Here is a 14,470-nt window from a genome sequence, read left to right as displayed (position 1 = left end):
CAGTGAAGGTTTATATCCAAGGGATGGTTGGGGTTTATTGCTCATGTAATGCCACTCAGGGATGAGTGAGGCTGGTCACTCTCATCTTAAATGTAGGGACCAACTGCCTAGCCCCGGACTCCTACGCTCCTCATGGGGCAATGTAGAACTGGATGGTGGATGGATGGATGGAACACTAAATGCATTTCATAATAAGATTGTCTTTATATGTGGTAAAACAATGGACATTTTCAAGTAAGGGACAAGTTGATTCCCCATTTAATTCCTTAAATTGAGGTTTGAGTGTAATCTTAAAATGCATTTGATGTCAAAGCAAATGCGTTTTAAGACGACGTCACCTTAGAGCGCATTTGATTACTTGTGTTTAAGATGACATCTTAGAACACATTTGATGACAATACAAATGCATTCTAAGATGACATAATCTTAGAATGCATTTGGATTGGCAGAAATTATAAACTAGCTAATAGAAGTGAACCATTTTTTTTTATCTGACAAAATTACTGTAAGGTACCTGCAATTCCTACATATTTACTGTATTACTGTATTTGCAAAACAGCTGAGTGGTGAGTGAGGGGTGGAGTGATGGCAGTCAGTGAGGGCACATACACACAACTGAGCACAGGAGTCGTGAACCTGTGATTACTATAGGAAAACTTATTTCTAGATCATTAGTTCACCAATGAATGCTCAAGATTTATTTCAATAGTTTATTTTTCCATGTTTTTATGAATAAAATGAATAATAGTTAACAGAATGGACTTGCCAAGGTACTGTAAGATACTGGAAGCTTGTGGGTAGTCAGTCAGTTGGTTAGGTAAAACTGCACTGATACCACACATTTTCGGCCTATAAAGAGTATACCTTTTTTCAGTGGAATTATTCATCTTGCTTTTTTCTCTCTCTCTCTCTCTCTCTCTCTCTCTCTCTCTCTCTCTCTCTCTCTCTCTCTCTCTCTCTCTCTCTCTCTCTCTCTCTCTCTCACACACACACACACACACACACACACACACACACACACACACACACACACACACACACACACACACACACACACACACACACACACACACACACACACACACACACACACACACACACACACACACACACACACACACACACACACACACACACACACACACACACACACACACACACACACACACACACACACACACACACACACACACACACACACACACACACACACACACACACACACACACACACACACACACACACACACACACACACACACACACACACACACACACACACACACACACACACACACACACACACACACACACACACACACACACACACACACACACACACACACACACACACACACACACACACACACACACACACACACACACACACACACACACACACACACACACACACACACACACACACACACACACACACACACACACACACACACACACACACACACACACACACACACACACACACACACACACACACACACACACACACACACACACACACACACACACACACACACACACACACACACACACACACACACACACACACACACACACACACACACACACACACACACACACACACACACACACACACACACACACACACACACACACACACACACACACACACACACACACACACACACACACACACACACACACACACACACACACACACACACACACACACACACACACACACACACACACACACACACACACACACACACACAGAATCTTGGGTCCCTGGGACTTCGTAGCATAAATCGTGGAATATCCCTGTTATATTCTATCATTGTCTTACAATGTTCACCATTTCCAAGACTTGCATCTGTCCAGCTTTTGTTTCAAGGTGACCACAATGTGTTAAGATTAGTTTGCACTTTAGGCTTCAGAGTACAAATCACTAATCACGACACGACAACACAGCAGCAAGAGTGCTTGTTTACTGACTGACGGTGGAAAGCTGACTAGTAATTTGTGGGAGTATGTAGGGTGACTAAACTTTGGGGGGGGTGATTAGCTTACGACCTTGACCATAAATGCCTTCATGTCACATCCCCCAACTTCACCCAGTCTCACATGACTAACCCATGCAGGGGTGGCCAGTCAAAGTGGCGCACACTGTTATGTTCTTAATACACTTGCCAGTCCGTGAATTTTCCCGTTTGACAATTCCGGTTGGCGGTTGCCTGGTAACCGGTTAATTGGAATTATACTGTACCATGGCAGTGGTAGCCTAGCTTTGGAGCTCTTGCAGCTCATGTTGTAAAGGACTGGAAGCCCACAAGATTGTTCCCTTGGTGGGGGTGGGGGATTAAATAAACAGCGGAGCCAAATTCAGAATCCGTTCATTCCGAGATGCCTGGACACAATGCATTTAAAAGACAGGGGGTCCTAGGCAGAAGGAATAGAGAAAGCCAGTAGATTCCAGAGGTTACTCTACCTGTCAACTAACACCAACCTTTGTTTGTCTGCAGAGTTGCCGAGTGACCTGACCAAGTGCTGCTCGTCGTGCCACAACCGCATCACCAGGCGGCTGGGACCAGAGGTGGAGGAGCCAGTCGACCCCTCACGCTGGTCAGAGGAGGACGTTGACGCTCTCCGCCGTGCTCTCAGGGAGGTCAGTGCCCATACACATAATTAATTGTTAACTTGGCCTTTACATTATTTTTGAAATTGACATAGTGAAGGTATGGGTGTGCTCCCTGTTTTGACGATTTGTGGAGTATGTGATGGTGAAGGATTATGCCTTACCTTTATCACTGTTGAGCTTCAAGTATGGGATGCAGGCTGATGATATTAACTATTATATATGCTCCATTAATAACTTAAAATTTTGGGTTTGCTGACAACTCTTCATGCACATATTTTCTGTATTAAGGTCAAAGGACTCAATATGTTGCCCCATTTTGTGTTCCTTATTGCTTTGAAGTCCAGAGCAACTGCCATACAACTGCATACTGAAGTTCCATTGCTGATTTGTTAAGAGCCCCTCAGTGTACAGTATTGGTTGTATGGAAAACATGGTGATACTGTGGAGCATTTGAGTGACATATTAAAGACAGCCTGTTTATTCATGGCTGCCCAACAATGCTACAAAACCTCTTCATAACCAGGTTATGTTTTTGTGTCACTTTGTTATTTTCTGCATTTAAAAAATAAACAAGCTTAGCCTCAGGTCTTCTATGTTCAAAAGGAGGATATTTATGCCCCACCCCATCCACCCACCCACCTAGACTGAGCACTTAGCATTCAAGTCTTAAAAGTGGTGCAAGTGGGCTTCCCCCCTCCCCCCCTCCCCCTCCCCCTCCCCCTGAAATCTCACCGTACTATAGTTTATTTGATTGACCTGTGCACCTGAGATGTATGGGGCAAGTAGGGTGTGTTTGATTCGCGGCTGCTGATTGGCTGCCGATGAAGTCAGTGAAGTAAATGCAGGCATATATTGTAGGGCAACATGCGGACGTAGGTGTACACTGTGGGTGGATATTATACTGCAACATGTGGACATAGGCGTACACCGTGGGTGGATGCAGTGCAACATGCGGCTATCGGTGTACACCGTGGGTGGGTAATATAGGCGTACACTGTGGGTGGATGCAGTGTGACATGCGGCTGTCGGTGTACACCGTGGGTGGGTAATTTACAGTAATTCATGTAAGACCAAGACATTTTGGGCGCGGGTCCTCGGATGCCAAAAAATGGCCAAAAAGTGTATTAATGCAAAAAAAAGAAACCAACATGTTTTCATCCCAACTTTGAATTTGCCAAGCGATGACGAACAGCTGTGTTTTGGTGCATACTTTCTCCGACATCCGCTAGAACACCCCGTCCTCCCCATTTCCCGCCTACCTACCGTCGTGGAATGGAGGAGCTACCGGACTAAATTCCTATATTTCAAAAAATGTCCAATAAAGCCAGAAGCAGTCCAGACTGCCTGACCTGTGTGAATCACCACAATAAGGTAAATAAAAGACATGTTTATCAGTGTACAGTACAGTATTATTATAAATATTATTTGATTAATGTAGTGAAGGTGTAACACAGTACAGTACTGCAGCGGTAGTGAAAACAGTTTAAAAACCACTGGTGCAGTCCAGACTAATGTCTGATATGTCGGGAAAAGTCCGGATGTCGCTTTTATCGGAATTTTGCTTTTTTCGAAATGGCATGGGCCCCCATTAGTCCATTATAGTGAGGTCTTACAATATCAAGAAATCCTGGGACAAACTCACTCGGTACACGGCAGACTTCAAATCGAAGACCAAACGCAACATGCAGAGGAAGATTATGTACTCTCCCAGGTTTGCAGAAGTAAAACGTGTTGCAGGTGCGTGGTATGGAGCTGAAGGCTGCTGCTGAGAAGTTCAAGGTTACACGACACCCCAGACTTCAAGGCATCTGAAGGGTGCTTTTCGCTTTCAAACTACAATATGGACTTACCAACCGCAAGGCCCATGGCGAAGCTTTTGACGCCAATGAGGAGGGAGTTGAAAAGTTTCAGCAGGTGAAGGGCTTGATCGACAGGGAGGGCCTTACTCTTGGTCAAGTCTACAACGCTGATGAAACTGGTCTATTCTATTGCTCGCTGCCCACGAACAACCTAGCAGAGGAGACAGATGGTACCATTCTGTGAAGACTTGGTTCACAGCCAAGATCTTCAAAGACTGGTTTCACCAGCACTTCATCATGGAGGTCATCCATTAGCAGATGAACACTCTGGGAATCCCACGCAACCAGGTAAAGGCCCTCCTCCTGGATAATGCATCTGCCCATCCGTCCGACAAGGAGTTGGTGGCGGAGAATGGCCACGTTAGGTGCTTGTTTTTACCACCTAATACTACTGCTCTCATTCAACCAATGGACCAAGGAATGACTGTGGTTACGAAGAGGTTGTACTATCAGAAGTTCCTGGATGAGGTGATGGTTGTTCTCGAGGACAAGGACAAACACAGGGAGGGACGGGACACGTGAGGCCAGCAGACTGTGGAAAACCTTCACTGCTACAACCTCAAGTCAGCCATCTACAACTTGGCCAGTGGATGAAGGGAAGTCCCTGTCAAGACTCTGGAAAGTGGTTGGTCTCGTCTGCTTCTCGGAGCCGATGTCATGCACGATTTTCTAGGTTTTGACATGGATGACTTCCATGCGCTACTCCAACTATCCCCAAGCTGAGCACATTCTGGGAGCACATCAAGTTCGTTTTGGACTACCTTGAAGACTCAGACTGCGACAGGGAGATGGGGCCCCTGGGACTTGTGGAGGAAGTGCGCACTATTAGGCAGCGCATCATCAACCGCCAGAATCGCCGTTCCTTATGTCAAAAACCATTGACAGTTTCTTCAGGCCCATGACCCCCCACTGTGTCCAGCCCTGGCTCCACACCACTGCCTCACCAAGGCGTGCTTTCCACCTCCGAGCCACAGCCCAGCATATTGGCCACGGCGGAGTCTCCACCGGACGTGAGTTTGCGGCTATCTTCAGAGTCGTCTGCAGTCGGTAGCCCATCACCATGTCACAGCGATCCGCCCCTCGGCCACCAGCAACACCTACTCCCTGGCTCTGACAATGAATAAACAGCAAAAACTCACCACTAGACCACATGGGAATTTACAGTGTTGTGCAGTGTTAAGAAATTAGAATTCAGAGTGCAAAGGATTAAGTGCAGAGTGCACACTGGCGTGTTGAAAGTGGTGTGGCACAGGTAAGAAAAGAATGTGCAGTGTTACGAAATTACAGTTCAGAGTGCAAAGGATTAAGTGCAGAGTGCAACACTGGCATGTTGTAAGTTCAGCTTAAGTAAGAAAAGAATGTGCAGTGTTAAAAAATTAGAATTCAGAGTGCAAAGGATTAAGTGCAGAGTGCAACACTGGTGTGTTTCAAGTGCAGCGCAGGTAAGAACAGACTGTGCAGTGTTAAGAAATTAGAATTCAGAGTGAAGTATTAAGTGCAGCGCAACACTGGACTATTGTACGTGCTTCAAGTACACCTTCACCACTGTCAGAGCCTGAGAGGAGGCGGGTTAATCTTTCCAACGACCATGGACGTGTTGTAAGTACCCTGTACACTGCTAAATATTTTCCATACTTCTAATTTCTCATTATCTGGTTCCTTTTCATTTATTTCATGGTTTCTGTCCCTTATTTGTATGCATAGGGTCATAAATAGGTGCTGTGCATGACCGGTATGGAGTTATTTAGGTGGCTTGCAAAGTTAGGTTGGGTTGGGGTCCATAAGTACCTGTGCGGGGTCATTTTTCCGAAGTCCCGGACATTCCTTCAGCTCTATTACGTCGCATCTTGGAGGGATTCCTGTACTTTGAATGTATCTCATCGTTTTATAAAACTACATAATAGACTTTAATTTTCTTTGCTAACAGTAGACTTTTTAAGCCAATTTTGACCTCTTTAGCTTTGAAAATTATTCCATACTTAAACTGGTTGCTTATATTGCAGGCAGTTTAAAATATATGTGTTAAAATAGGAAGAGCTGTAGATTTAAATCATCAGCAGCCAATTGGTGGCCGCGAATCAAATACACCCTGCTCCCTCCTTACATGTCGGGTGCACAGGTCAGTCAAACAGGGTTTAGTGTGTGTGTGTGCCATTATTGTTAAAAACTTTCAGTCCTGCTTACAGATGATTCAACTTTGGCAAGATTTCAAACAGGAAGTGGTGCATGTAGCTTCAATTAAACCCTTCTACTATAGGTCTTTCAAAATTTGAATGAAAATGATTGGTCATTGCTGAATAATTAAAGTGTCACCAAATTGAAGGGGCTAATCACCTAAACCCTCCTCCCATTCTTAACTTGCCTCTCTGGTTGACAGGTTGGGTGCCACTGGTCGAAGGTGGCGGAGCGGGTGCCCAATAAGACGGAGGGCCAGTGCAAGAGCTTCTACTTTAACTTTAAGAAGAAATACAAATATGATGATGTGGTGGCTGAGTATCGTAAAGCTAGAGGTGGGTTATGGTATTATTTGTGTGTGTGTGTCTGTCTGTCTGTCTCTCTCTCTCTCTCTCTCTCTCTCTCTCTCTCTCTCAGTTTAGTTAAATACAGGTAACTCGCACGGAACACGTGGGTTTCGTTCCTACCGTGCCGTGTTAGGTGCGAAATCGCGTATATTTAAACTACTCCGTATTTTGCTCCCTAGACCCCCCAAATGTGTTGTTTTGCTGTTATGTCACTGGTAATCACTAGAAAGCACTTTAAGTGGTTAGAAGGTTTATTTAATGTTATAACTCACAAAAACAGTACTCCACAGCAAAACTTCAACACACAAATACTGTACGTAAACACAAGGAAGCATTCCGACGCCGATCATAGGTAATCATATAAATCAGGTTAACTGGTACCAGTGCTTTAACTTACAAGTACATACCAGAACAGTACATATTTAATTTAGAAATGCAGTACTGTGATATCGAATGATTTCAGTACATAATCTGTTAGGAATGGCTGGAAAAAAAAAAAAAAATGTTATGAATACATTTTCACCTTTTTACATTTATGGTAGTTTCGAGTTATTTTTTACGTTATCGTTGTGCCCATGCTTGGAAAAGGGAGTGAAAGAGTTGAATTTTCAGTCCTAAATGAGAAAACTGTACGTCCTCCAAGGCTAGACTCTGCCACGGGAGAATAAAGTGGAGGGTCAGTCCGATTAGCAATAATGAAGTTGTATCACAACTTCCAGCTCCATCATCACGAGAATGGCTAAAAATAGAATCGTAATGCAGTTTCAGAACTAACATTAAGTCTAATTATTACGAATACAGATACAAAGCAGAAATAAATACGTTTACAGACAGGGAAAACGTACTTCTTCCGTCATAACATGTTCATCTTTCTCTATCATTTTACGTTCATCTTTATCATTTTACCTTGTTATTTTAGCAATATATATTGCTGTCTCGTAAACAGGGTGGTTGTTTGTGTTTTGCAAGGTAGGAAAAAGATTGTATTTTCTGTCTGGGTCGAGATAATGGGTGTAACTAAGTGTGGTTAGGCATGGCCATGAGCAAAAAAATCGTACATCCACTCATCACGATAGCAGATGGTGAACTGACTGATGATACATGAGAGGGTGAAGTCAAGGTCAGTCTCATGTCCCAGATTTTCGTTCACTTCCCGAAAGTTTTCACAGTTTTCTACACGTTGCATTGCATCAAATGATCCAAACCATTACAGCAAACCTGAGCAAATAGGTAAAGATACCAAGACAAAAATGTATTTTTCTCTTATTATAAGTCTTTAACGAACAAACAAAAAAGGCAATATTCCAACGCTGATCATGGGTAATCATATAAATCACCGACGCTGATCATGGGTAATCATATAAATCAGGTTAACTGGTTACAAGGCTTTATTTAATGCTTTAATTGCTTACAAGTACAGTCACTCATAAAAGAAACGACCCCCCCCAGCCAAGACACCTTTCAACCAATATGATATGAGTCCTGGTAACTCTGTAAATGACGTCAGGTGAGGGGGTGTGAAGCTGCGTTTGAGGGAAGTTCATTCAAAGTTCATTCTAAATGTGTCGAGCCCATTCATTTAACTCTTGAGGCCGGGGGTTTCATTTGCATCTTATTCCTGCCACCGGGTGACTATTTTATTCAGCTAATGATAAACTTTTTCAAATGTGATGGGTTACATACATATGCCTTGATAACAAGTCAGATATAATGTATGTTTGACTCGAAATGTGGATTGAAGCAGTGTTTCGTGCAGATTAACTCCGCCCTCCTCTCAAACACCCCTCCTCATCCCCCCATATGGCTGACGTCAAATACACTGTTACCAACACTGAATACCCCGAGGTATATTGGCTCTAACGCAGGGGGGGTCTTTTCTTTTATGAGTGACTGTACATACCAGAACAGTAAATATTTAACTTACAAATACAGTACTGTAGAAAAGCAGTACAGTAAGAGTTTAACGAACAAACAAAAAAAGGCAATATTCCCACGCCGATCATGGGTAATCATATAATTCGGGTTAACTGGTTACAAGGCTTTATTTAATTATTTAACTTTATTTAAGCGCTTTACAAGTACAGTACATACGAGAACAGTAAATATTTAACTTACAAATACTGTACAGTACTGTGGAAAAAACGAACAAATAAAAAAGGCAATATTCTGACGCCTATCAGGTAAACTGGTTATAAGACTTTATTTCTTGCTTTAACGTTAATTAATAGTATTTAAAGTTGCACATAAACTTACCAGAACAGTACAGTACTGTAAATATTTAACTTATAATTACTGTGCTACTGTACTCGGGAATGTCTTACTCACTGAATAATTTCCCGCCTAGATCGTCACGTAATCAAAACAAACCGCGCGCTGTGGTGACATTCGAGGATTTGAATTTTCAAAGGCCTCTCCTGCGTTAATTTGTAGTTTTCATAATGGTTCTTTAATCTTACGTTGTCTTATATGTATCCCAGCCCTTACCGTGTATAATTGCGAGCGCGTTCTGTGAGATCGTGTTCCGTGCGAGTTACCTGTAGTTGTTACATCTTGCCTGATTTCATACATATAAATTCAAAGTCTAGGGAACAGAAATAGTAAAATGAACCAAGATAAAGTGTAAGGAATAGGAGTAGAAAAAACAAACCAGGAAAAATTATGAAAACTATAATAACACATAACTTGAAAGAGCTCTGGTCAGTAGGAAGTTTTCCTCAAATGTACTCTATTAACATATATAAAATGACACTCGTCTTAATCAGTAATAGTAAGAAGGCAATTCACATAAACCTATATGTACATCATCCAATCCTATGTTGTCCCAAGAGAAGCATAGGAGCCTGGGGGTAGGCAAGTTGGTCCTGATATTAAGAATGTGACCGGCTTCACTTATCCCTGAGTAGCATTACACAGACAATTAACCCCAACCTTATTTACATAATACTATCCCATCTGGAGGAAAAGTAGACCCAAATCTGGCAGATACCACCCTGTTTACATACTGACTGCTGATACAGGCTGAAAATACAAACACAATACCTCTAGAATGCTGAGTTGGTGCATCATTATGAAGCACTTCATCAGATGAAAAGCACTGAATCAGACTGGTGTGAAACAATATATGTAGTAACTACTCACTTCAGGTAGGAAAGAGGATCAGGATAATAATACATATATATGTATGATGTGGAGGTGCTTGCCATCCACTCCCTTGTGTAGTGCTGCTCTCGGGTGGCTGTCTTTTTTTCCTTCATCCTTTCCTCTTCCTTCTGTCTACGAGTGACTACACTGAGTGAAAAGCCAGAGGGTTTCCTGTATGCCAGGAAACCATTTACTGCACTGGGTGATAACCATATACAAGTTGTGAAGCCTGGTGGTTTAATGGGTAATCAAGGCACTCCAATCAGACTGAGCTGGTATCCAAGGGGGTGAACTGCTCACATAATGCAACTCTGGGATGAGTGAGGTTGGTCATTCTCATCTTAAATGTCAGGACCAACTTTCCTAACCCTGGGCTCCTATGCTCCTCACGGGGCAACACAGGATTAGATGAATGAAATGGGTGATAATATATGAAGTGGTGTATGAGGCATAGAACACCAGTTGGTGGTGTTTCACCAACAGTTCAAATGGGAGACAAACACATTCGAAAGCTTAAAGACTACTTTCTAAGAGTATGCCACTTTCAAATGATACCTGCCCATCAGTTGTGTCTTTGTCAGTATCAACATTATAGTTGTTGAAAGGTTGCAGACCTTTGCATTTTTCTCCCATTTGATATTTGGCACAAAACCACCTTCTGGTGCTGACTACATGATTATGATATGCTGTTAATTAGTAAGCATAGTATTAATACATAGTGTCACATTATTATTAACGTCATTAGTGAGAGTTTAGAAATAAGTGATGTTTAGGGATAGGCTAATAATAATAATAATAATAATAATGAATAACAAAGAAGACAGGTATGGCATGGTGGGATGATGAGGTTAAGAGTGCAGTGGAGGAAAAGAGGAAGTGGCTAATGTGGTTACAGGACAGGGTTTCACTTAAATAAGAACTGAATATATTGAGAGCAAGAAGCACGTAAGGAGACTAGTGAACAAGAAAGAGGAGGAGGTAAAGGATGATCTAGGCCGAAAAATGAATTCAAACTGCTTTGAAAATAGGAAGTGATTCTGGGAAGATATGTGGAAATGTAGAAGTGAAAGCGGAAAGAAATGTGATGATGTGAAGGATGTAGTGGTAGATTATTAACTTGTAATGAAGTAAGGACCAGATGGAAAGAATGAAACCTGATGAATGGGAATAGAGAGAGCAGAGCAGCTGTAAGCATGATTGGTTTTGGGGATGTGCAAAGAAGGAATGCAGTGCCAGGAGATGACACTCGCACAGGTGAAGAGTGCTGTGAAGCGGCTGAAAAATGGGAAAGCAGCTGGGGTTGATGAGGTGTATGCAGAGATGCTTAAGTGTAGTGGAGTGTGGATTGAAGTGGTTGGTGGAGATATGTAAGAAGGCATGAATGAGTGAAACGGCCAGCAGAGTGGGAAAAGACTGTGATTGTACCTCCGTACAAAAAATAAAGGTAAGTGAAGTGAGTGTAAGAATTATTGTGGCATAAGTTTATTGAGTGTGATAGGGAAGGTATATGGAAGAAGTACTATACAGAAAGTAAAAGAGATATCAGAAGTCCTAGTGAGTGATGAACAGGGTGGCTTTAGGAGTGGCAGAGGATGTGTGGATCAAATATTTGCTGTGAGGCGGATAGCAGAGAAGGCTTGTGAGAAGAACCGTAAGATGTTTATGACATTCATGGATTTGGAAAAAGCATACGACAAAGTGGACAGAGAAGGATTGTGGAAAGTTTTGCACATGTACGGTATAGCTTGTAAGCTACTAGGTGCCGTCAAGAGTTATGATGGTAGTGAAGCATGTGTAAGGGTTATTGGACTTCTAAGTGAATGGTTCATGTTCGGTGTGGGCGTGCAACAAGGTTGTGTGATGTCCCCATGGTTGTTCAATATGTCACGAGTAATGGAGAGGGAGATGGCGTTGGTAATAAATGGTGATGGATGGAATATCTCTAATTTGTTATATGATGATGAAGCAGTACTGTTTGCAAATGCAAGACAGGAACTTGGTAGGCTAGTACAGAGTTTTACTGATGTCTGTGAGTGTCACGTCTTGAGGGTACATGTAGAAAAGAGTAAAGTGATGGTTATTGAGAGAGAAGGTGACTCCCAGTGCGATGTTACAGTGAATGGAGAGAGACTGGAATTGGGGAGGGAGTTCAAATACCTGGGTACAGTGACAGAAAAGAGAGGAGAATGAGTAAAAGAAGTGGAAAGTAAGAGTGACTCGAAAGTAGCTGGTGCAATGAAGGCCTTGATAAGAAACGAGGCTTGAGTGTTGCAGCTGCATGAGGCTTGCATGAAGAGTGTTTGTGCCAACAACATATGGATGTGAAACTATGGTGTGGCATGAAAATGAAAAGTCAAGAGTAAGAGCAGTGGAGATGGGACTGCAGAGGAATGTTTGTGGAGTACAGAGGGTGGATAGGATATGAAATAATTTGATTCGTGAAAGATGTGGAATGAGGAAGTCTGTGGACACCAGAATCGAAGAGAGTGTACTGAGATGGTATGGTCATATGGAGAGAATGGATAACAATAGAGTGGTGAAAAAGGTATATCTGAACAAATTTGAAGGAGGGAGGAGGCGAGGTAGGCCAAGAAGGTGGATGAGTTTGTGAGGAAGCAAGGTTTGGAAGTTGGTGAGTCTAGGGAACTAACAAGAGATCGAGCTGGCTGGATGAATGTTGTGAGGAGAAGTGCATGATCAGGGATTTGGCACCCCTTTTTAACGTGACAGCGTCCAGATTGACTCTGTTGGATACGTTTATGTGAAGCTACAGAATGTGGTGAATGTTTTTGGCTCATCCGGTAGAGCCAGGATTTCTGGGGATTGAATGACGAGTGAATGGAAGCGTGGCCCATTGGATTGGGTAGATTTGGGCTGTCTGGACATTGCTACTCCTTATCCTGCCCTAGGGTGGGAAACATATGATGATGATGATAATCATCATCGTCCGTACCTCCTTTCCCACCTTATGGCAGGGTGAGGGGTAACAACATTCTGACAGCCCAAATTTTCCCAATCCAATGGGCCATGCTTCCATTCACTCACCATTCAAGTCCCCGGACTTTCGACTCTACCTGGTACGCCAAAAACATTCACCATGTTCCATAGTTCCACGTACACGTATCCGACAGAGTCGATCCGGACACTGTCACGTTAAAAAGGGTGCCAAATCCCTGATGATGCACTTCTCCCCACAATATTCAGCCAGCTCAAACTCTTGTCAGTCCCCTAACCTCATTGACTTCCAAACCTCTCTTCCTCACACACTTATCCACCATATCCCTCCACCTTCTCCTTGGCCTACCTCGTCTCCTTCCTCCTCCAAATTCACTTATATACCTTTTTCACTCTTGTTATCCACATGACTATACCATCTCAGTACACTTTCTTTCGATTCTGGTGTCCACAGACTTCCTCACTCCTCATCTTTCACGAATAACACTATTTCATATCTTATCCACTCTGTACTCTACATACTGTACATTCCTCTGCAGTCCCATCTCCACTCCTCTCTCTCTCTTGACTTTTCATTTTCATGCCACACCATAGTTTACCATCCATATGTTAAAGTTGGCACGTGCAGCTGCAAGACTCAAGCCTCTTCTTCTTATCAAGGCCTACATTGCACCAGCTACTTTCCTTCCTTGTGTCACTCTACTTGCTGCTTCCTTCGCACATTTTCCTCTTACTTCTATCACTGTACCAAGGTATTTGAACTCTAACCAATTCCAGGCTCTCTCCATTCATTCACTGTAACATCGTAGTGGGAGTCACCTTCTCTTAATAACCATCACTTTTTCTACATTACTCTCAGTGCACAATGCTCAGACATCAACAAAACTCTGGATTAGTCTACCAAGCTCTTGTTTGGTATTTGCAAGTACCACTGCATCATCAGCATACAACAAATTAGAGATATTCCATCCATTACCAATGCCGTCTCCCTCTCCATTACTCGTGTCTTTACTTTTCTCATCACCCCATCTATATATATATATTGAACAACCATGGGGACATCACACAACCTTGACGCATGCCCACACTGATCATTACCATTCACTCAGATGCCCATTAACCCTTACACATGCTTCACTACCTTCATAAAAACTCTTGACGGCACCTAGCAGCTTACCATCTACACTGTACATGTGCAAAACCTTCCACAATCCTTCTCTGTCCACTTTGTCGTATGCTTTTTCCAGATCCACGAATGCTATACACACCTTACAGTCCTTCCCACAAGCCTTCTTCACTGTCTGTCATACACCTAATATTTGATCCACACATCCTCTGCCACTCCTAAAGCCACCCTGTTCATCACTCACTAAG

General features: G+C 42.9%; 1 protein-coding gene across 1 annotated transcript in view; it reads left to right on the top strand.

Annotated features, from left to right (window-relative positions):
- LOC145410752 (uncharacterized) overlaps positions 1 to 14,470 on the top strand; it is a 137,145-nt gene that overhangs the window by 114,003 nt on the left and 8,672 nt on the right. The window contains exons 16-17 of the mRNA XM_080280855.1: positions 2,504 to 2,646; positions 6,856 to 6,988. Coding sequence (XP_080136981.1) covers positions 2,504 to 2,646; positions 6,856 to 6,988 — 276 coding nt within the window. The remainder of the gene's footprint in view (positions 1 to 2,503; positions 2,647 to 6,855; positions 6,989 to 14,470) is intronic.

The sequence above is a fragment of the Coenobita brevimanus genome, chromosome 86, assembly GCF_032717465.1.
Source record: "Coenobita brevimanus isolate Jiangsu-jjx chromosome 86, ASM3271746v2, whole genome shotgun sequence".
Taxonomy (NCBI): domain Eukaryota; kingdom Metazoa; phylum Arthropoda; class Malacostraca; order Decapoda; family Coenobitidae; genus Coenobita; species Coenobita brevimanus.
Note: the sequence above shows the minus strand (reverse complement) of the source record. Positions and strands in the feature narration are given on the sequence as shown.